Below are 22,162 nucleotides of genomic sequence, written 5' to 3'. Positions count from 1 at the left end.
GGTATGGCAACCAGGTTGGCTTCAAACTCACAGAGAACATAATGTCTCTCTGCCTCCTGAGTGCTGGGATTAAAGATGTATGCCTCTATACCAGGCTTCTTCTTTTCTAAAATTAATTAATATTATGATTATTATTTGGTTATTTTGAGACAGGGTTTTTCTGTGTAGCCCGGGCTGTGCTGGAACTTGATCTCTAGGCCAGGTTGGCCTATGAACTCAGAGATCTGCCTGCCTCTGCCTCATGAGTGCTGGGATTTAAGGTGTGTGCTGCCACCACCCAACAGGCTTCTTTTATGTGGTTCTTTCTCTCCTCGAGAGCTTTGGACAGTTGAGCTAAAGGACTCGATCCCCTGGCAATCTCCAGAGTTTATACTCTTCCTATAAAGCTTTGTCCTTTCTGAGACATTGTACTGTGACGTTTTGTCTTCCCAGCCTCCTTCTGCTCAGGAGCATCTCACATCAAAGACTTGGATTCTGGGTTCTTTCTTCTTGAACTGTCCTTAAGTGAAGACAATAAGAAAGCCTACTTCCCTTGGCCTCTTCCCTGAGGTATTGCCGTCCTGAACTAACTGTTGCTGCTAATGTTTAAAAGCAGTTGTTTTGTATCTTTGAATTTTTACATTAAAAAAAAATTCAGCGCCTCACACAACCTACTACTAGAATATTCCCCTACTATATTTCTGTGTAACATTTCCTAGAAGACTGAACATTCCATCCTGCAGGAAAGTTTCTTGAGCAGTAAACAAATCAAGACAGCCTCAGGAAGACTTCCAAATGGACCAGATTCACCAGGCTTTTTTCCCGCCAGAGTGGAACATAAAAGCTGAGCCCCTCTTAGGAATTAGAAAGCTGAGTGCCAAGAAGACCTGGACAAGTTGAACTGGAAGAAGCAGAAACCAGCTGAGCTGCCCGGAAGAGGTTTATACTAGTTGTAGCACTTCAAAATTCATTATGTTATTCTATACACACCAAGAAAACTTTGACTGTTTCCATGTTACGTTCTGTTCTACATGTACTTTATGCTTACGGTAACTAGTAAGATTTCAATGCACACTATCAAACCTTTAAAAGAATCAAGTACTGACAAAAATATATTCATATAGCTTTATGCCAAAATACTTTTAAAAACCTATATATGCATCTCTCTTTTTGAAATAAAGTTGTAAGAAAAAAGAAAGGACACTCTCCAACCTGCTGAGCTGTCTGCAGACTGTGCAGTGTGCTCCAGGTTCCCAACTTCATGAGCTGTCTGTCACTCACGCTGAAGTGGGCCTTGGTAGTACAACTGTCTTTTCATCGTCTGCCTGTAAGTAACCTCTTACCGATATTTCTGTAAGCAGCCCCATTGGTTCACTAAGTAGGACTTTGGTGGTGTCTGTACTTTGGTCTGTTGTGTGTTCCCTATTCTAGGGTATGAAGATGTGTGTTACATCCCCCAGCAAAAGTTTCATTACACAACTACATTACTATCTAGGTAGCTCCATGAGTTTAATGTCATTCTGACCTGCTTTGTCAAGATTGGAAGTCAAATTACTATTTTGTGCTGTTTTCAGCTAAAAGTACTACTAGTGTTAAAAAAATATCTATTTGTGAGTATGTATGTGCCTGTGCATGTGTGTGTGTGTGTGCGCGAGCGCTCGAGTACGTGCATGATAAACATGTAGAGACTCTACATTTACAACTCTGAGGGCAAAGGTTACTCTAAAGCAAGTGTTGCAGATCTGAAGGGAAACTATCATGTCAGTGTGGAGCCAAGGAACACCACAAAGTCCCAAAAACCTCACACTGGATTTATTGGAGAAGACACAAGAGGGTGGCTACCTCTACCATGGGGAGAAGCAGCTGAAAACTGAGTGGGAGGCAGGGTTATATGGTTTCCTAGAGGAAGAGTTTTTTAGGGGTAGAGGTTTCCGAGGCAGGGCTTGTTGGAATTTCAAGTCCTGAGCTTGGAGCGTGCCCAGGGACTGGTGAGATTTAAAGATCTGGAAATGAGTGTTGACGTTTTACATTTCTCACTTTTCTGTATATTATTCTTAAATCACCAGGAAAGGGGGCGATGTTATCATTAAACTACTTCCTGCTGCATGGGGGGCACTGAATTCTACGAGGTAAGCTTGATCTTCCCTGTTGGGGCAAAATTATGAAACATAAGGCTGCTGGGTCCTTACTTAGGGACCTGTAATAGCAACTGATTGAATGTCTGGTTAGAAATCTTTTGGATCTGCTGTTGAAGAAATTTAGACAAGAAGTTTATTAGTAGGATTTGGAAAAACAGCATTCATCTAGTCCCGCAGTGACTTGATATGCTGGGGCGTGTGTGTGATGCCCAAGGGAGCTCCCTCTTCTCAGAGTGTCAGGAGAGGGTCTGTGTGCAGGAGTGCTAGGAGGAGAGGGGAATCTGATATTGGGATGTAAAGTGAATAAATAAATTAATTAATAAAAAGTTATATTCACCCACACTAAACCGGATTTTATTTGGCTTTAATGTTGGGTTTAAGCCTCAACCTAAAAGAGAATTCTTTTGAAATTCACTAGTAAATTTAGGTTTGCTAATAAATTTAAATTTTCATACAAAAAAAAAAAAAAGAAGAAGAAAGAAAGAAAAAGAAAAGAAAGTGAAAACCAGCATCTGATTCCATCCTGGACTGTCAACAATCCATCAACCAGAGGCATTATTTTGTTTTTTGGAGATCCATCTGGAGTTGTCAGATCTTTTACTAGACCTGACTGGCTGAGCATCTCTCCTCGAGGAAGAGGCAAAGGCCACCTCTCTGTGTTAGTAATCTAACCCTTGATTCTGAGGTACCATGGCATCCAGCAAGCCTGTTTGGCCCTGGAGGATGAGGATGTCTGAGCCACCTGCTTAGAGAAAAACTAATGGTAAATAGCCAGGGAAGTGTTCAGTCCTGCTGCTCCAGTTTGCCCAGGACGTTGAGAAGGGGTAGGACCTGAACCATTCATAAACCTTGTGATGGGATCCAGCAAGGGTTCTTCGCCAGGTACTAAAGTCACTTTAGCCAGCCTCAGCGTGGCAATAATGGCTCCAGCAGACCTTGCCTTCCCCATTCTCTCTGCCTTGCTGAACACTGTTAGATTACATTCCTAAAGCAAGGCACCAAGGTCTGTTCCCTTATTTGGCTACTTTCTTCTCCTGAACGTGACTATAAAGGTGCAGCTATCAATGTACTGAAGTCCAAGCCCTCCTTGGCTACCCCAATTAACATGCCCAATCCAAAAAAAAAAAAAAAAAAAAAAAAAAAGAGTCAGTTCATCTAACACAGGGTTTCCCTTTATTTTTTATAAACTGCTGTCTGCCTATGGGCCACATCTGTCCCCTCTCTATTTAGAGGCAGTCCTTTGTCCCTCCTGAACAAATACCCTTCCCCCCATCTCTTGTTCCTTTCCACTTCTCCCTTGTCTTTTGCCTCCTGTCTTTGGCTCATATCCCCTGCCCTCTGTCCCTCTGGGGCAAATAAATCTCCTTTGCGCTGAGAACTTGTTCTTGGGGTATTTTATGCTAAATATCAGTCCCTTCAGTTACCAGCTCTAGTTTTGGAAAAAAGTATGCCAGGGTACGAGTGCCAGACAATCCAATGGGTAGGCAGCAGTAAATTTGAGTGCTGCAGAGGACTGAGGTATGGTGAATGTTTGGACATAGGGCCTGGGTGGTAGTGCTCGGGTCAGGGTATCATTACAGTCTGAGGAATCTGGTGTGTTCATAGAGCGTGTTCCTGGGGAGTTAAAGCAGTCTGATACCAAAGAGAAGGATATGGGAGAGATGAGGGATGGAGATGATATTTGGCTAGGAGTAGATTGACAATGATTGTTGCAGTTTCCAATTGGTTCCATTCAAGTCGCCCTGTCAGCAGTGGCATGATTTTCTTGCAACCCACCCCAATGCTCTGGGTTCCTGAAGGAAGACGCATACATGCAGACTTATATTTCAATATGCCTTAAGCAGCCTAATGGCTAGGCCACCCCAAAACCCCCATGTGGCTAACACCTCCCCTCCAATATTCCTGAGTAGTTACTTACTAAAATCTATATTCCATCTTTGCTGCCCTAGACCCAAGGGAGGGGTATGCCCTGGGGCTGCTGTTCCCTGGCTCTTAAGTGGTTGGTGTGCTCTCTCTTCTGCACCTCTCAGACCTGGTCCTTACTCCTTTCCCTTCATAGTAATTCTGTCTTCTTCTCTCCTCCTTGTGTTCCTTGCCCAGAAATCTTAAAAGTCCTTCTTCTGTCTCCCTGCCTAGCCATTGGCCACTAGTTTAACTTTATTAATCAAAACCAACTGGGGGCAACCCTCAGCATCTTACATACAGACATGTGGATTCCTGTCTAATTTGGGGAACTCAATTAACTTAACACAAGTGTTAGGCCAAATCCATAACAAATACGTGGTGAGATGAGGGAGTCTAATGAGCCACAAATGGTGGTTGTGAGTTAGATGCAGGAGGGACACACAACCAACATTTTCCAAAGTGGCCAGGCAGAGTGTTAGCCAATCGCTGATACATGGAGGTTAAGGTCTGAAACAAGAGACGATGTGACAGGGAGGTGGGATCAATATTGTCTAAGGGAAATGATGTCAGGGATGAAAGGGCCTTTGAGGAGTATGGAGCCACTTTTTCTACCATGTCTGTACCTGGGAGTTGAGAGAGGAGTGTGTATAGCCTCTGAATTTTGATTGTGCCTTTTAGGCAGTAGTGATAAATGCTATAGTAACATTTACCAATGACCCATCTCCCACCTGGGGTGCCATAGGTCCTTTAGTAGGATATAAAAGAATCCCCCGTTCTGAATAAAAAGTAGAATGACTTTCTGAATAGGCATCATGTCTCCTACAGGACCAATAAGGGCAGCCTCTATATAAGTCTTTGGCCAACATCAACGGTAATCTCTAGTTTGATCACTGAGAAAGCAAGCACAGAGAACAGGTGTTTTAGAAGTCAATTTAGGTTGTACAGGGATAAGTGTCCTTTCTTCTGCTTGCTAGTGAGCAGTCTCCAGACCCCACCATGTGAGTGGTCTGCTTGGACCACTGAGTCTAAGTTTCCTGAACCTTTGACCTCTTAATATAACAATAGTATAGAGGGGGAAATAAATATGAAACAGTTTTCATTACCTTAAACCACTTTCTTAGATCTTCAGAGATTTCCTTAAGTGTTCAGATCCTCGGAACTTTATATACTTCTTAGACTCTCATTGCAACTGGGTGTTTTCACCAATAGCCTCTCCTGGGCTATTTTTAGGAACTTGAGATCTGCCACACAGTGCCAGATCTCAGCTGCTCTCCATTGACCACCCCCCCCACACACACCTTTCATGTCTTCTTTAAGAAAATACCATTTAGGTAAGTCTTACAGTACAAAGTTTGTCTACCACCACAAGTTGCATTCTTGTATATGAGTACATAAACGTGGAGCTTTAATACCTTATTAAACAAGCATTGTTTCTTAAATCCTACTTTTCACAAACCCTGTTTCTATGATTTTTGTTTTTTAGGACATGAATTATCATGCAAAAATTGACAAAACAGGCATGGGGGTGGGGTAAGCCCTGGTGAAGGTGAGATGGATAAAGGAGTTACAGGGAACAGACGTGGCGGTTGACAGCCTGACATAGAGCAATTTCCCTACCCTATTAGACAGGCAATTGGTTAAAGGGGAGGATCACTTGGATAATAAGCATGTATATGTAAGAGCTACTCCAGACAGGTGTCGATAGGAGGGAGTGGAGGAGGAGAGAGCACTCAGATATAAATTTGCTTAGAATTGTTGGTGCACTGGCAGAAGTCACAAAATGAATTCCACCAAAGGGAGTTTTATACACTCCAAGTGGCAGCTGAGAGACAAGAGAGAAGCCCAGAGGCCATAGGGAAGTTGTGAGGCTTCCAGGAGGGAGTTGAAAGACAGGAGACACAAGATCACAGGGCCAGATACATGTGGGCTATCCTAGAACTCCTGGGTAGGTAGAGTAGTCCAGGTGAGTTGGGTAGAAAGGTTGGGTGATTTGGTCACTCCAAGTAAAGACATTGTTTGACTGGGGTTTGAGAGAAATTGAAAGAAGGCATGCTTGAGGTCTAAGAGAAAAATGAGAGGTCCTTGAGAAGGTAGAGAGGAGTATGGGGGTTGGGTAGTACAGGGTGGTTTAATAAGTCAGAGATCCTGAACCAAGTGGTAGGCTCCATGGGGATTTTTAGCCATGAGTATGGGCCGGGGTTGGGGGGGTGAGTAGGACACAAAAGATTCTTTCTAAAGAGGTTGAAAAAAAGCTAGAGGCTTATGTCCCCTGAGGCTTTTGAGAGAGGGTGTGTACTGGCTGGGTTTGTGTCAATTTGACACAAGCTGGAGTTATCACAGAAAAAGGAGCCTAGGTTGAGGAAATGCCTCCATGAGATCCAGCTCTAAAGCATTTTCTCTACTAGTGATCAAGGGGGGAGGGCCCAGACCATTGTGGGTGGTGCCATCCCTGAGCTGGTAGACCTGGGTTCTATAAGAAAGCAAGCTGAGCAAGCCAGGGGAAGCAAGCCAGTAAGTGACATCCCTCCATGGCCTCTGTATCAGCTCCTGCTTCCTGACCTACTTGAGTTCCAGTCCCGACTTCCTTTGGTGATGAACAGCAATGTGGAAGTGTGAGCTGAATAAACCCTTTCCTTTCTAACTTGCTTCTTGGTCATGATGTTTTGTGTAGGAATAGAAACTCTGACTAAGACAGGGTGGATATTGAATTTGGTGATATAAGGTTGATTTGGGTGGCCTATTAGTGAGGAGAGAGAAAGGGAGACCCAAGAAGCTGGAGAGGGGGAAAGAAGGAAAGGGGAATTGGGGAGAAGGGACAGTGTGCTGAAGCTAATAAGGGGAAGGCTCATAACAGTGAAAGAATCATCTGGTTTGGGCTTCCTAGATAAGAGAAGTTGCTTTTTCCTTGATTGGGTTATACCACACTTTAAATCAGGATAGGAATGAAGTCACATGGCAAAATCCATCCTTCCCAACTCCAACAAAGATGGTGGTCAGTCATGTAGCTGCCTTCATCCTGATAGAGGGACAGTATCTAAGATTGCATGAAGCCACATGTTTAAGATTTCCTATATGTAGAATTTTAATTATCTACCCTGGTGTTATGAGTTTTATTTATTTAGTTTAATAACCCCAGGGTAAAATTTACACAATTTGTAGGTATAACATTATGCCTACATTTCCCCTTTTTTGTCTAATAAAAGACTTTTTCTTACAATAATAAGCAACATACATAGGAATAATTATGGAAAGTATTAAGTTACATTCACAATGTTCAGTCCATTCTTTTTTTTTTTTTTTTTTTTTTGGCAACTTAGATAAAGTATTCTAAGATCTATCCTATCTTGATGAATTTAGAGTTTTGTATCTAAACCACTTTCTATCTTAACTTGTACTGCTATCCTAAAAACATCTTTTTAGACCTAGAAAATCTTCTTAAATTCTAGACAACTTAAGCTTATAGTAAAACTATAATATCTAGACTTCAACCCTATCAGAACCCAAGAAGGAATAAATATTACCTGAATATACAGGATGTGCAGATATGCAGCTTCCAAAATTACAAAAAGACAGAGATAACTCACTGCCTGGATAGTCCTCTAATATTGTCTCTATAACATCTTCAGCATTCTGGCCCAGTACATCTGACAGACCTTATGTGAAGCAGAGATTACGAAGGATTTTCTTACTCTGTCTTGGCAGAGTTTGGTAGTTGACTTCCCTGTGTCCATTTGTCCTTTCTGGACAGCTTTAGTCAAAGCATGGGCATTTCTTTGCCCAGCGGCTAGCTTGCCACTATTGAAGCAACTCCATGTGGAGTTTATTGATGCTCATCATCTTCTTTGAAGTGAAAGAGGAGTGCTGTCAGGAGCAGACCTGTATCATATTAAAAGATTTTCTAAATAATGAAATAATTATGGACGCCGTATTCTATGGGCCTCTTCTTGAAGCTGTTCTAGAAGCAAGTCTCTGGAAACAACATCAGTTTGAGACAGTATCAATCAGGGAATTGGAACACCAGGTCTCAGCAAGATTCACTTGAGGGTGAATCCTGTCAGGGTTGCCCTTCTGGTCTTCCATTCTACAGTATATAAACCTTACAAGCAATAAATTCATAATTCTATAAAGACATCTGTATGGAACATGCAGGGTGCACAGATCAATTAAGGATGATTTCCTGCTCTTTGTTTGAACAGGTGAATGGCAACGGTCTTTGTGTGTGTGTGTGTGTGTGTGTGTGTGTGTGTGATCAATTTTCTTTTCTTTCTTTTTTATTTATTCTCTTTACATCTGGATCACTGCTCCCCTTCCCACCATATTGATTTCCAGAGTGGTTGTACCAGTTTGCAATCCCACCAGTAGGAGACTGAGTGCTCCCTAGCACATTCTCTCCAGCATGTGCTATCACTTGAGTTTTTGATCTTAGCCATCCTGACAGGCGTAAAATGTCTCAGAGTCATTTTGATTTTGCATTTTTCTGATGACTAAGGACATTGAACATTTCTTTAAATATTTTTCGGCCATTCAATATTCCTCTGTTGAGAATTCTCTGTTTAGCTCTGTACCCCATTCTAAATTGGATTATTTGGGTTGTTGGTCTCTAACTTGTTGAGTTCTTTATAAAATTTGGATATTAGCCCTCTGTTAGATGTCCTAATGACAGTGTCCTATGCCTTACAGAAGCTTTGCAGTTTAACAAGACCTCATTTATCAATTAGTGATCTTAGAGCCTGAGCCATTGATGTTCTGTTCAGGAAGTTGTCTCCTGTACCAAATGAGTTCAAGGCTCTTCTCCATTTTCTGTTCTATTAGGTTTGGTGTATCCAGTTTTACATTGAGGTCTTTGATTCACTTGGATTTAAGTATTGTGCAGGGTGATAGATATGTATCTATTTGCATTTTTCTACCTGAAGACATCCAGTTAGTCTAGCACCATTTGTTGAAGATGCTTTCTTTTTTCCCATTGTATGTTTTTACCTTGTCAAGTGTCCATAGGTATATGGGTTTATTTCAGGTCTTTGATTCAATTCCATTGATCAACCTATATGTTCCTATATCAATACCATGCAGTTTTTATTACTATTGCTCTGAAGTTCAGTTGAGATCAGGGATGGCTGTAGAATTAATATTTATTAATAAATTCTGGCACAGGGTTGTTACCCACCTCAGTGGTTTATGTTCCTGAATAAAAGACACACACACACACACACACACACACACACACACACACTGTCTTTATATTTTAATATGCCCTAAGCAGCACAATAGCTGGGTAACTGCCTAACATGCATGCTGCTAGAACCTACCTCCCACTGATAATTCCGAATCACTATTTACCAATTTCTGTGTTCCATCTTGGCTGCTCTTAACTCCAATTAGTCAGCTGTCTGATCCACATTTTCTTGGCCCAAAGCCCAGGGTGCTCTCCTTGCTGCTCTACCCCATGGTATTCTCCATATAATAACATGCCTTTTTACATAGTCACTTATTAGATCCTTTGAAAATTATAAACTCATTCTATATTAGTATAACTAACATAAAGTTGACAATTGCTCTGTCAAGTTTTGTAAAACGCTGTGTTGGAATTTTGATGGGAATTGCATTGAATCAGTAAACTGCTTTTTGTAAGATGGCCATCTCACTATATTAATCCTGCTGATTCATGAGCATGGGAGATCTTTCCATCTTCTGATATCTTCCTCAATTTCTTTCTCCAGAGACTTGAAGTTCTTGTCATATAGGTCTTTTACTTGCTTGGCTAGAATCACACCAAGATATTTTACATTATTCATTGCTATTGTAAAGGGTGTTGTTTTCCTAATTTCATTCTTGGCCTATTTATCATTTGTATAAAGGAGAGCTACTGATTTTTTAAAAGTTAATTTTGTATCCAGCCACTTTGCTCAAGGTGTTTATCAGCTGTGGGAGTTTTCTGGTAAAATTTTGGGGGCTGTTTATGTATTCTATCATATCTTCCACAAATAGCAATACTTTGACTTCTTTATTTTTGATTTGTATTCCCTTGATCTCTTTTATTTGTCTTATTGCTCCAGCTAGAACTTTAAGTACTATGCTGACTAGATAGGGATAACATGGGCAGCCTTGCCTTGCCCCTGATTGTAACGAAATTGCTTTAACTTTCTCTCCATTTAATATGATGTTAGCTATTATATTGCTTTTTATTATGTCTAGGTATGTGTCTTGTATTCCTGATCTAAGACTTTTAACATGAAAGGGTATTGTATTTTATCAAAGTTTTTTGTTTTTTTGTTTTTGTTTGTTTGTTTGTTTTTTGCATCTAATGAGATAATCATGTGATTTTTGTTTCTTTCATTTTGTCATGGAAAAAGAACCAAACCAAATAGACTAAAACCATAGGAAGGATTTATCTGCTTTGTGGCTGGGCCACAACCTCATCAAGCTAGAAATGTGCCGAGAGAAACATATACATCTGCCTCCATCTTTGTTCCTCCCGGAATCTCTCCTTTCTTAATCTTAATCTTAATCTTTCTTAATCTTCCCTGCCTCCTCTTCCGCTCCTAGACTCTTCTCCGCCTATCTCTCTTCTGTCCAATCCTGTATCACCTTAACATAAACCTACAGTGGAAGAACACTGTTTACTGGCTTGCTCCTCATGGCTTGCTCAGTCTACTTTCTTATAGCACCAAGAACCACCAGCCCAGAGGTGGAAGCCAATCATCAGTCAAGAAAATGTTCCACAGGCTTGTATACAGGTCATTCTGGTAGGGATATTTGTTTCAGTTGAGGTTCTTGTTCCCAAATGACTCTAGTTTGTGTCAACTTTACATAAAGCTGGCCATCACAGAGACAATGTTCTTATATACATAAAATTTGACCATTTATTAAAGTTAAGAGCAAATTTGCATGCTAATGAAATGAATATACTTGTTAATTTTACATAAAAAATAAATTTTGGCTAAAATATTTGATACTACAAGATACAAAGGATCAATTTTTTTGTCAGAGTTAGTTGACATTTTGATTTTGTTTATTCAGTTATCAGTGTATGTGTGATTATATTTTGTTTTTGTTTACTTTCTTTCCACTGTATACCCCTATGCCTCCTGCCCCAGCATTTGAAAAATCTCTCCTTTCCTTTCTCCTTGCCTACAAGTTTAAGTTACTCATGGTGTTTCACTAAACCCTAGGTACTCCATCACAAATACTAAATGAAGATGCTCTTTTTTCTTTTTTCTTTTCTTTTCTTTTTCTTTCTTTTTTTTTTTTTTTTTTGGACAGGATTACTCTGTATCTGAAAAGTCTGTTGGTAGACCAAGCTGGCCTTGAAGTCAAAGATCCAGATATTCTCCATTCTAACACCATACATTGAAAGGAAAGAAAACACTTGAAGAAGTTCTGTTCTTATGCATCAGGAATCAGCAAATACCTATATTAGGAGAGCTAAAGCTTTGCTTAGCTTTGGTTTTAGCTTAATTGGGTAGAATTTGTCACTTGGCTACCTTGCTTGCAGAAGAATCTGAGTAATTTAGTATAATTTGCCAGGTTTTGAAAAATAAGAAAGAAAAAAAAATATTAAGTAGATATCTAGTAATGTGTTTAGATACATTAATTCACTCATTAGAGTTGGGTTGCAGTTTGCTCCCCCCCCCCCTTTTTAAAGCATCCTGCTACTGTTTGTATTTTCAAAAGATTCTTCTGATGTGAAATTAATACTTTTTCATCAAGGAGTCGGGGTATATGTTTTCTCTTCTGAAATTTGTAGCAGACATATGGATAACTCAGGCTTGCAACTTTTTTCTAGAAAAGGTGATACTGCATTTGTCTAGCTCTTGGTCTGCATGAAGATGTAGTTTTGGAGTTTTGAGCCCCAAATAATAAACCTGGCTTGCTGCAAGTGCCTGTGTTTCAGGCTATGTGGGAGGACCATATAAGAGAAAGCTCGGGCTGAAGAGGTGGATCCTTCAGAGGACCTGCGTTCAGTTCCCAGCCACCATATCAGGTGGCTCACAGGACAGAGCCTCTGTGGGTACCTGGACTCATATGCACATAAACACATAATTAAAGATTGCATTTGTTCAGGCTTTCAGCTCTTCTAGTTTCCCCAGGTCAGGTATAAAAAATATAAGTGAAAAAGCACTGGAGATTACTCTGAGGCAGGATAGAAAAAGAGGGAATTATGACAGTAAGGTGAGAAAAGACTGGGAGAGGGTCTTGATCCACTTTACTGTTGAGAAAGGCAGAACACTTCAACTCCACTGATAAGGACCTACTAGTCCACATAATCAAGGCATATTTTTCAAAAGACATCTTGTCCAAGACAATAAACAAATTGTGCTTACATAGGGCCAAGTGATGTATTCCCAAAGACATCTTTAATTAAGGATACCAAGAATAGTAATTAGGCTGTGCTTTCTTAGAGTTAACATGATGTGCAACTTTATGTTTCTAGCACCCATCTTTTCTAGATTTATGAGATGTTCCTCATAAATCCACCTTACAATTTTGTCTGCTAAGAAAAATTCTTTGCTTACTAAGAAAAAGCATAAATCATTCATGAACTATACCCCTTGGCAATATTAAGAGGAGGAGCTAGAGAGATGGGTCAAGAGTGCTTGCTGTTCTTGCAGAGGATATGGGTTAAGTTCCCAGCACTTACACGGCAGCTCACAACCATCATTCACTTTGGTTCCAGGGGATCTGAAACTCTCCAGCCTCCAACAACACATGCATATATGTGATACACATATCCACATAGAGACAAACACACATACACATAAATTTTTAAAAATCTTTTAAAAGTTGTAAAAATTAAGGAGTGGTTTATTATCAACTGTTAGAGATGTAACTTGAGGGTCTCCTAATATCACATATATACCTACTGTACAGAAACCTTATTGTATGACTCCTGTAGAGAATCCATAGTGTTCTATTAGGTGTGCTTTGAGCTTTCTTGAAGCTCCTTCATTTCTATTTTCAGTAAACTCAGCTTATCTTAGTATCTGCCTTGCTCTGAAATTGATTTCTCTGTCAAAGCCACACATCTCACTTTTGCCTAGGTGGAGGTCTCTGAAAAGAATCCAGGCAATTGCTGGTGTGGTGCGGATCTGTGCTCCTGTTATTGGTGATAGACAGATACTGTTTAAGTGCAATCTCATGACAGGTTCTAAGGACAACTCAGTCAATTCATCTGCAAATTCCTGCAGTACAGGGATCATAAAGAATTCTTGTTTAGGACTGATTTCTATACACAAAAGCAAATAACTAATATACCTCTAAGCAGACAGAGAATTTCTACTGAGAAGACAACCAACACAGTTTGTCCCTCTCAAGGTAGCAATAAGTATGCCAACTATCACTTCTATGTCGTTAAAAGTAAAAATTTACATTAAAAATGTATAAGGGTGTTTTGCCTGCATATATATCTATATACCAGATGTGTGCCTGATTCTTGGCGATCAGAAAAGGACATTAGATCATAGAAATGGAGTTATAGAAGGTTGCGAGTCACCATGTAGTTGTTGGGAATTGAACCTGGGTCTTCTGCAAGAGCAGCAATGCTCTTAACCATTGATCCCTCTTCAGTTCAAACTTAAAATATTTATAAGAATATTATTTAGAATAGTAGTATAAGGCTAGAGACAATAAAAATGTCCAGCAGTAAGTAAACAGTTAAATAATTAATTTTTATATACTTTGACTGTCATATGGTTACAAAAGTATCAAGTTTTAAAGTTAAGTGTAGTGGTGCTTTCCAGCATTCAAGAGGTAGATGCCGAAAATAAGAATCAAGGTCATTCCCCAACTATATATTGATACTGTAGCCAACATGCTCTACACATGAGACCCGGTCTCAAAAAAAAAAAAAAATGTATGGGGAAATCAGGTGTAGGGAGAGCAGGGGAGAGTGAATGGAAGTTGGTGGTGGGCAGGTGGAGGCATCTCTAGGACATCCCAGAGACCTGGTGAGGCCCCAAGGAGTGTGTGAGGGTGACTCTAGCTGAGACTCCTAGCAGTGGGGGATATGGATCTGTAAGTGGCCACAGCCTGTAGCCAGACAGGACTCCCAGTGGAGGGGTAAGGACAACAACCCACCCACAAAACCTTTGACCCAAAATGTGTCCTGCCCACAAAATGTGTAGGGACAAAACAGAGCAGAGACTGAGGGAATGGCCAACCAATGAGTGCCCAACTTGAGACCCATCCCATGGGCAAGAACCAATTCCTGCCACTATTTTTGGTACTCAATTATGTTTGCAGGGAGGATCCTAGCATAACTGTTCTATGAGAGGCTTTACCCAATAGCTGAACAAAACAGATACAGAGACCCACAGCCAAACATTAGATGAAGTTTGGGGAGCCTTATGGAAGAGTTGGGGAAGGACTGAGGGACCTGAAGAGGACAAGGACTCCACAGGAAGACCAACAGAGTCAACTAACCTGAACCCTGGGGGCTCCCAGAGACAGAACCACCAACTAAAAGCAAGCATGGGCTGGATCTCCCCACAATATGTAGCACATGTAGGTCTTCATGTGGGTCCCTCCAACAACTGGAGCATGGGCTGTCCCTGAAACAGTTGCCTACCTGTGGATCCCATCCCCCTAACTGGGCCACCTTGTCTGGCCTCAGTAGGAGAGAATGTGCCTAGACCTGCAGTGACTTGATGTACCAGGGTGCGGTGATACCCAGGGGGTCCTCCCCCCTTCTCAGAGAAGGGGAGGAGTGAATTGGGGGAGAAGTTGTGTGTGGTGGTGGGACTTGGAGGAAGGAGGTGGATATTGGGATGTAAAGTGAATACATAAATAAATTAATGAAATGAAAAATGGCTATATGGAAATCTGAAAACTAGTCAGTGTTATGGACTGTTCTTGATATGTTAAGATGAAGAGAGCAGAAATGAAAATTGAACATTATGCTTTTAAGGACTAGATTTAATGCTATATAGACTATTTCAAAATATACTAAAATATCAATAGCAGTTGGTTCTAGAAACTGGATCTTTACATTATGTTAATAGACATCTTTGTAGTTTTTTTCATTCAATGCATATTATTGAAGTGAACAGGCTGGGGAGATGACTCAGAGGTTAAGAACATGTATAGCTCTTTCAGAAGATAACAGTTTGGTTCACAACGCCCAAGTATGGCAGCGTATAACCTTCTGTAACTTCAGCTCCCGGGGATCAATCACCTCTTCTGAATGACTTGGTCACTTACACTCATGCACATAACCACACACAGGTACACATATATGCACACATATAATAATAAAAATAAAAATTTTAAAAAATAAGACTAAAGTGCAATTAAAGGTGAGAAAAATTGTAAAACATATAAAGTTGAAAATGACTTAAAGTACATCTAATTTTAAGAAAATGGTCAAGAAAAAAAAAAAGCCACATTGTTTTCAAAGCAATGGAGGAAGTTTGTGGTTTGGGTGAGGATGGAGGGCGGGGCATACTGTATGAGTCAGCATTTGGGAGGGGAAAGAAAAGTTACTAACCAAGCCACTAGTGGTTTGGTGTAAGGACATGTGGGGAAAGGGTTTGGTTAGGTGGGGCGGTCTAGATGGAGAGAGGGGGTACATCTGAGGTAAGGTGGGAATTGCAGGCAGTATGTATGCGTGCTTGTGTTAAATTGTACGTTGACTCATTTATGCACAAACTATATTATTCTATTGAAAGCATCTAAGTATAAGCCTTAGACACATATTTGACATAGAACAGTCCAAATTCTAATCCGGTGCTAAGTACAAAAGCTTAGAAACTGAATGTCTTGACTAAATATAGAATCTAGCCTTGACCAAAATTTCTACAAACTGTACTCATAACTGATAGTTGCTGATAGTTGGTAGTTACTCAACTTCCCAACCTGTATATAAAAGAGGGTTATACTTCTTGTTTTCCGCCTTCCTCATAATTGCATGGACTTCAAAGAACACAAAGCTTTTTATGCCACAGAGATGTATATAATAAATAAAATTGGGGGCCAGGGAGGTACCAGCTGCCTCGCAGGGAAGAGGCCAAGACCGCAGCTTGAGGGAGGCCCCGGCCTTCTGCGCCTGTGTCTGGCAGAGCCGGTGTGAGAAGAGACAATCCTTCTCTGTCACCAGGATATTCAAGAGTTTTGTCCCGACCTTTGAGTACACACACATAGGGATAGTGAGGAGCCCGGTGAAAAACACAGACTATGGCGCTGAAACGGATTAATAAGGAACTTAGTGGTTTGACCAGTGACCCTCCAGCACAGTGTTCTGCAGGTCCAGTTGGAGATGACATGTTTCATTGGCAAGTCACAATTATGAGAACTAATGGCAGCCCATATCAAGGTGGTGTATTCTTTTTGACAATTCATTTTCCTACAGACTCCCCCTTCAAACTGCCTAAGGCTGCATTTACAACAAGAACTTATCATCCAAACATTAACAGTAATGGCTGCATTTGTCTCGATATTCTAAGATCACAGTGGTCTCCTGCTTTAACTGTTTCTAAAGTTCTTTTATCCATTTGTTCACTGCTAATGTGATCCAAACCCAGATGATTCCCTAGTACCAGAGATGTCACGGATCTATAAAACAGAGACAAGAACAACAGAGTATCTCAGGAGTGGACTCAGAAGTATGCCATGTGGTGCTACCTTAAAGTCAGAATAACCTGTGTTATAGCTGGAACAAACTTTAAATCGCTGTTCCTTTTTTGATTTTCTTATCTGGCTGCTCTCCTGTCAGACCTCATCTTTTTAATTTTTAGTTTGTGTTTACCTCCCTCTATTCATTCACATGCTCATCTGAGGAGACGTAAGTTCTTCCAACTTTGGACAATAGCTGCTTTTAGAAACTGTAGTTGCTCAAGATTCAGAAATATTTTTAAAACTGGAGCATGTATATTATGTGGCCAATGTCTTCACGTTAACTTGGTTGAGACCAAGCCAATCCTCACTGCTCTAACATGCTGAAGAAGCCATCTGGGAGGTGGGGTTGGGGACGGGTGCTCAGCTGTCACAGAGAAGGAAGCATTGTCTTAGCAGCATCCATTCTTGTCTAACCTTCCACTGTTAGAGATTTGAGGTTACACTGTATACTTTATGCTCATAACTGTTGTGGCTGGAAAATTGGTATTGAATTATAGCATCAGCAGAACAGAAAATGTGATGTATTTTATGCATGTCAATAAAGGAATGACCTGTTCTTGTTCTACAGAGAATGGAAAAAAATTTTGCTGCCATCAAAAACGTTCCTAATTATTTATAACTTAAAACTGATAAAATTCAGCGTATCTAACGTTGCTCCCCATCATTAGTGGTCTCCATACTAATCATATAGTAGAGATGAGTTGAGCTAGCCACAATTAAGAGCAGATGCCGCCCAGTCTTTAATGTCTGAAGGTTATAATCTTGTGGAAATTTACTTTTGCATCTTTGAGTTGCATGAACATTCACTTCAGTCTGACTAACTTTAGCGCTGACCTGGAATATGACCCTCCTTCAGACTTGCTCTTTCGAGTCCACTGCCCCACAGATTCGTTTTTATTCACAGTCAATGGCGATCTCCGACCTGGAATTTGAGTAGCATACAGTCTAAAAGACCAGCCAGGGAAGACTGCTTTATTCTGGGGGATGGAAGGTATTTTAGGATTTTGCTTACCATAATTCACAATATTTATATCAAAATAGAAGGCTCTAGGTAGAAGTGTTGGGACAAAACTCTCAAAGCAAGACAGTACCGGGAAGTTCTGGAGTCTGTGAACATTATGTGCATTTGTCATTGCTCCAGTAGTGACAGAAGCTTTCTTTTCCTGGACTTTTTCGCTTTGTTTTAGACAGAATCTTATGCTCTCAGGCTGGCCTTGAACTCACTATATTGTAGAAGATGGCCCTGCATTTCCAATCCTCCTGCTGCCATCTCCAGCACTGTAGGATTACAAGCATGGACCACCATACTTGGGTCATGTGGTATTCAGACTCAGGCTATGGAAGGGAAGCACTCTGCCAACTGAGACACATCGTCTGCTCTCCTGGACTCTGTATGCACATTCTTTTGGGGATTCTTACATAAAGCCTATGAAGGTTGTGGCATTATTTTATTTATACTTCAGAGAGAAGAAAGGCTTCTTAGGAGATCTGTGTCTTGGTCAAACTGTAAATGGAGGATTAGTTTGAATAGCAATGATTCTGACTTTTTGTTTTTTTTGCATTATTTAGCATATCTGTATGCATATGTAGTTTAGGAAGTAGAAAGTAGTAAGGTTGGTTTGGGCCCAGACTCTGGAAGGCATCAGTGCTAACAGGTATTAATAGTATCAAGAAAGATGTTAGAGGATGCATGTGAAGGTAGAGAGATAGCTAAGATTTGGATGGCAGGAGTTGGCTACCTCTGTACTCCCAACCCAATGCTGTAAAGTTGGCTCTCCCACCATCAACTCTACTAAGAAGTTATTACCCTGACAGTTATCAGGCTTCATTCCTTGTTTGACCTTATGAGGTCTCCTCACCCTGCACCTTGAAGATGAAGCATCTTCTAGCATCCCTGTCCTGGCCATACATATATTGCCCCAGAGATCTTGGGCACCTCCCCAGAGGCATAAATACCCTGTTCTCCCCCCCCCAATAAATGAATCAGTTCTCCAAAGCTGTGTTTATTGACCTCAACTTATTGCTGACTGAGATCCTGCACAGCACCCATCTGTGCCTGGTTAAGCTCCTCTTCCAACCCAGTGGCAATGGGCCTGGCTAACTGGAGGAAGAAGCAGACAGGGGTTGGGGGCTGAGAGAACACTAACTAGGAATGTAACAGACTTTTGAAAACTTAAAGCCAACCTCCATTGACACACCTTTTCCAACAAGGCCATAAGCACCTAATCCTTCCCAAACAGTTCCATCAATTGGGACTTATTATTTAAATATATGAACCTATAGGGTGGTATTCTCATTCAAACCACTACAGCATGTTGTAGAACTGGACAAAGCTTTTTACATTAGTGTTCTTTTAAATTTTATTGTTTTATTATATGAGTGTTTTTCCTGCATGCATACGACTTGCATGCAGTATACTATTTGTCTGCAATGCCTACAGAAACCAGACGTGGGTATTGGAGCCCCTGAAGCTGGAGTTATGTATGACAATGAGCTGCTAGGGGGATGCTGGGTTCTTGGGAAGAACAGTTAACAATTAGTGCCTTTAATCATTTAGCCATCTGTCTAGCCCCTTTATATTAGTTTTGATGAATTTCCATAAGAAGGCGGTGTTTCTTGGGAGCTATTTGACTTTTTCATCTATTTGTTTTTTGAGACAGGGTTTCTCTGTGTAGCCTTGGCTGTCTTGAAGCTTGACCTATAGACCAGACTGGCCTTGAACTCACAGAGATCCATCTGCTTCTGCCTCCAAAGTGCTGGGATCAAACGTATGTGCCATCACCACCAGACTAATTATTGACTTATTAAAGAGTCAATAATAGTCAGACTATTACCACCTATGCAACCCAGCTTGACTATTGGGTATGCAAACGGTACAGTTGCACAGATTCCTGTATTCAGACATACTTCATGCCAATGCTTGCTATCTTTATTTTAAATGTTGTCTTCTAGTCTGTCATGTAGAAAAAGAATTCAATGAGACAATTGAGCCTTCTGTCATGAGTCTTGGATAGGCTTTTAGCTTCCAGTCCCGTTGTTCTTTTGGTCCTGCTGAGTCTCCATTCCCCTGCGTTGGCCCAGTCATCATTGCCATCGTTCCTACCTTGGTCTAAGTTCAGGGTGTATGCCCTCTAGTGTCTAGGGATGAAGTGTGGTGGTAGACATTCTGAAACGGTAGCAATGCTATAGCGTGTTTGAGGACAGAGTCAATGGGGGTGAATTATTTTTGAAGATCGTTCATTTGCTATGGGCTTAAGGAAGGAGGCCTATGGGAAATGGGAAACGCCTGCCTTGGATTTTTTTCTTCCTAGCAGCTAAGAAAAGAATTATAAGTTAGTGGAGTGGAGGGGTTCCCAAGTTCTGGGAAGGTCTGTAGTTAACTCAAAGATCCCTCTGTCTAGGAGAAAGGTCATAATAATAAGTAAAACACAATGGTGAACTGAGATACTACAGAGAAAGAAGCTTGAATGGCCCTGGGAGTTCTTATCAAAAGGCCGATAGAAATAATCTCCCTCCTGTATAGAATGTACATGTTTCAGTTGGAGACAGAGACCTTTCAAGTGTGGATGAGCCTCTGGGCATTCTTATACATTAAGGTGGTTTCATTTGTTTTGTTTTTGAGTCAGGGTCTCAAGTAGCCCAGGCTGACATCAAACTTGCTAGGTAGCTGAGGAAGACCTTGAACCTAAATCTTGCCTCAATCTCCTGGGTAACAAGATTATAGGTGTGTACCAACACTATGTTCTTGTTTATATGATGCTAGAGATTCACCCAAATATTTGTGTATGGTAGGCAAGTACTCTACCAACTGAGCTCATCCCCAACTCAAGAGAAAGTTTAAGACTTGGTAACATACATAGCAGAAACAGAAAATAGTACGTACTGTTAGGCAAACATACCTTTAAAAGCTGGCTAAGATAGCATGTGGCTTGGCCTTCTGCAAAATGTGAGATCCTGAGAAATATTTTCTTTGACTTGAGGATCTTTCATTTGAAGGCATTAATAAATGTGTTTCCTCTTAGAATGAGGAAGCTTGGGCAAGAGAATTTGAGGTTAGGAAGACATGCAGATGTCTTAAATGTGGTGAGGGGATTGGGTAATTTGTCCCTGCTTACAGACTTGTTTAAAAAGCACACAGTTTTGAATTTTCATTTCACTTTTGTCTTTACGAGATGGGGCTCTTGTCATGTTGTTTCAGACTGGCTTGGAATTCCTTCCTCAAATGAGCCTCCTAACCCTGCCTCTGGAGTGCTGCTGTAACTACAGAGAGATTGATGCTCTTCATGATCCACAAAAGGACCACCCGCCCCCCACCAAGCTGGCCTCAAACTTTCTCTGTAGCTCAGTATGACCTTGAACCCCTGATCCACCTCCCTAGTGCTGGTGGTATACTGGCCCATTCTATCAGGTCTGATTTTGTGTAGTGCTGGGAATCAACCCTAGGGCTTCGTATGTGCTAGGCAAACACTTTAGCAACAGAGCCAAACCTAAGTTGATTTGCAAGAATGGGATACCAGTCACTAAAACAGAACATGCAGACTTCTATTCACCAGAAGTGGAAGATTACCAGGTAATTTTCATTAAATCTCTAGTTCTACGGAAACGTTCCTATTTATTTAGAAAACATACGTGTACACAGAGGTCTAGAAAGTGCCACACCAAACTTAACTGTGACTGAGGGCAGATAGTGTAAATCAATGGGCACTCAGGTTTCTTCGCGTGTTTTTGTTGTCTGGATCTTTTTACGTTCTTGTGAATTACTGAGAGGTGACGGAACAGAGTTTTGACTGTGTCCCGTGACGGTCAAAGGGGAGTGCCCTGCGGGGAGACCTGGGGAAGTCAGGGTCCCCTCTTAGCCGCACCGCCCGAGGTGAGGATATCCCGCCCCACTGAGGTGATCCTGCGGAGGGGCGGAGCTCCGCCACTCGGAGGCGAGAGGCGGCCCCTGGGGGCGGGGCCAGTCCAGTGCAGTCGCACGCTCCTCTCCCACTATGACCTTATAAGGAGCGCCCCGCGAGAGGGTTCGGGAATCCGGTCGCAATCCCTGCGGCGCAGCCCCAATCCCAGGCCCCTCCCTTGGGAATGGGGGCGGGGCGGGACCTTGGCGGCGCTGCCTCGGGGGCGGAGCTACTGGAAGGAAGACCAATAGGAGCCACAGCCGGGCTCTGAGCGGCGTTGTTATTGGCCGCGGCGACGTGAGCGGGCGGGGCGCCTGTGGGGCTGGTTACGCCGAGGGAAGCCCGGACTCTAGTCGCCGCTCCGAGTCAGTCTCTCGCCGCCGGCTCCCGGCCCTACCGATCCCAGTTTTCTGTTGCCCGCGGTTCGCCGCCCCGCCAGCCGCCGCGATGCCGGTGTTTCACACGCGCACGATCGAGAGCATCCTGGAGCCGGTGGCTCAGCAGATCTCGCACCTGGTGATTATGCACGAGGAGGGCGAGGTGGACGGCAAAGCCATTCCTGACCTCACCGCGCCCGTGGCCGCCGTGCAGGCGGCCGTCAGCAACCTCGTCCGGGTGAGCGCGCCGGGCCTG

At 41.8% G+C, this 22,162-nt stretch overlaps 1 protein-coding gene and 1 pseudogene across 5 annotated transcripts in view; both read left to right on the top strand.

The window, feature by feature from the left end:
- Positions 1-16,190: 16,190 nt before the first annotated feature.
- On the top strand, positions 16,191-16,700 carry LOC308428322 (ubiquitin-conjugating enzyme E2 D3-like; annotated as a pseudogene). Its single transcript has one exon. The product of its transcript is annotated as a ubiquitin-conjugating enzyme E2 D3-like (transcript).
- Positions 16,701-21,878: 5,178 nt separating this feature from the next.
- Positions 21,879-22,162, top strand: part of VCL (vinculin) — an 88,843-nt gene continuing 88,559 nt past the window's right edge. For all 4 annotated transcript variants that reach the window (XM_080926774.1, XM_080926772.1, XM_080926773.1 and 1 more), the window contains exon 1: positions 21,879-22,144. In XM_080926774.1, the coding sequence (XP_080782900.1) occupies positions 21,977-22,144 (168 nt within the window). In that variant the 5' untranslated portion in view covers positions 21,879-21,976. The remainder of the gene's footprint in view (positions 22,145-22,162) is intronic.

This window comes from Micromys minutus, assembly GCF_963924665.1.
Source record: "Micromys minutus genome assembly, chromosome: 12".
Lineage (NCBI taxonomy): Eukaryota > Metazoa > Chordata > Mammalia > Rodentia > Muridae > Micromys > Micromys minutus.
The sequence above is the reverse complement of the archived record's forward strand: the minus strand, read 5'-3'. Positions and strand labels throughout refer to the sequence as shown.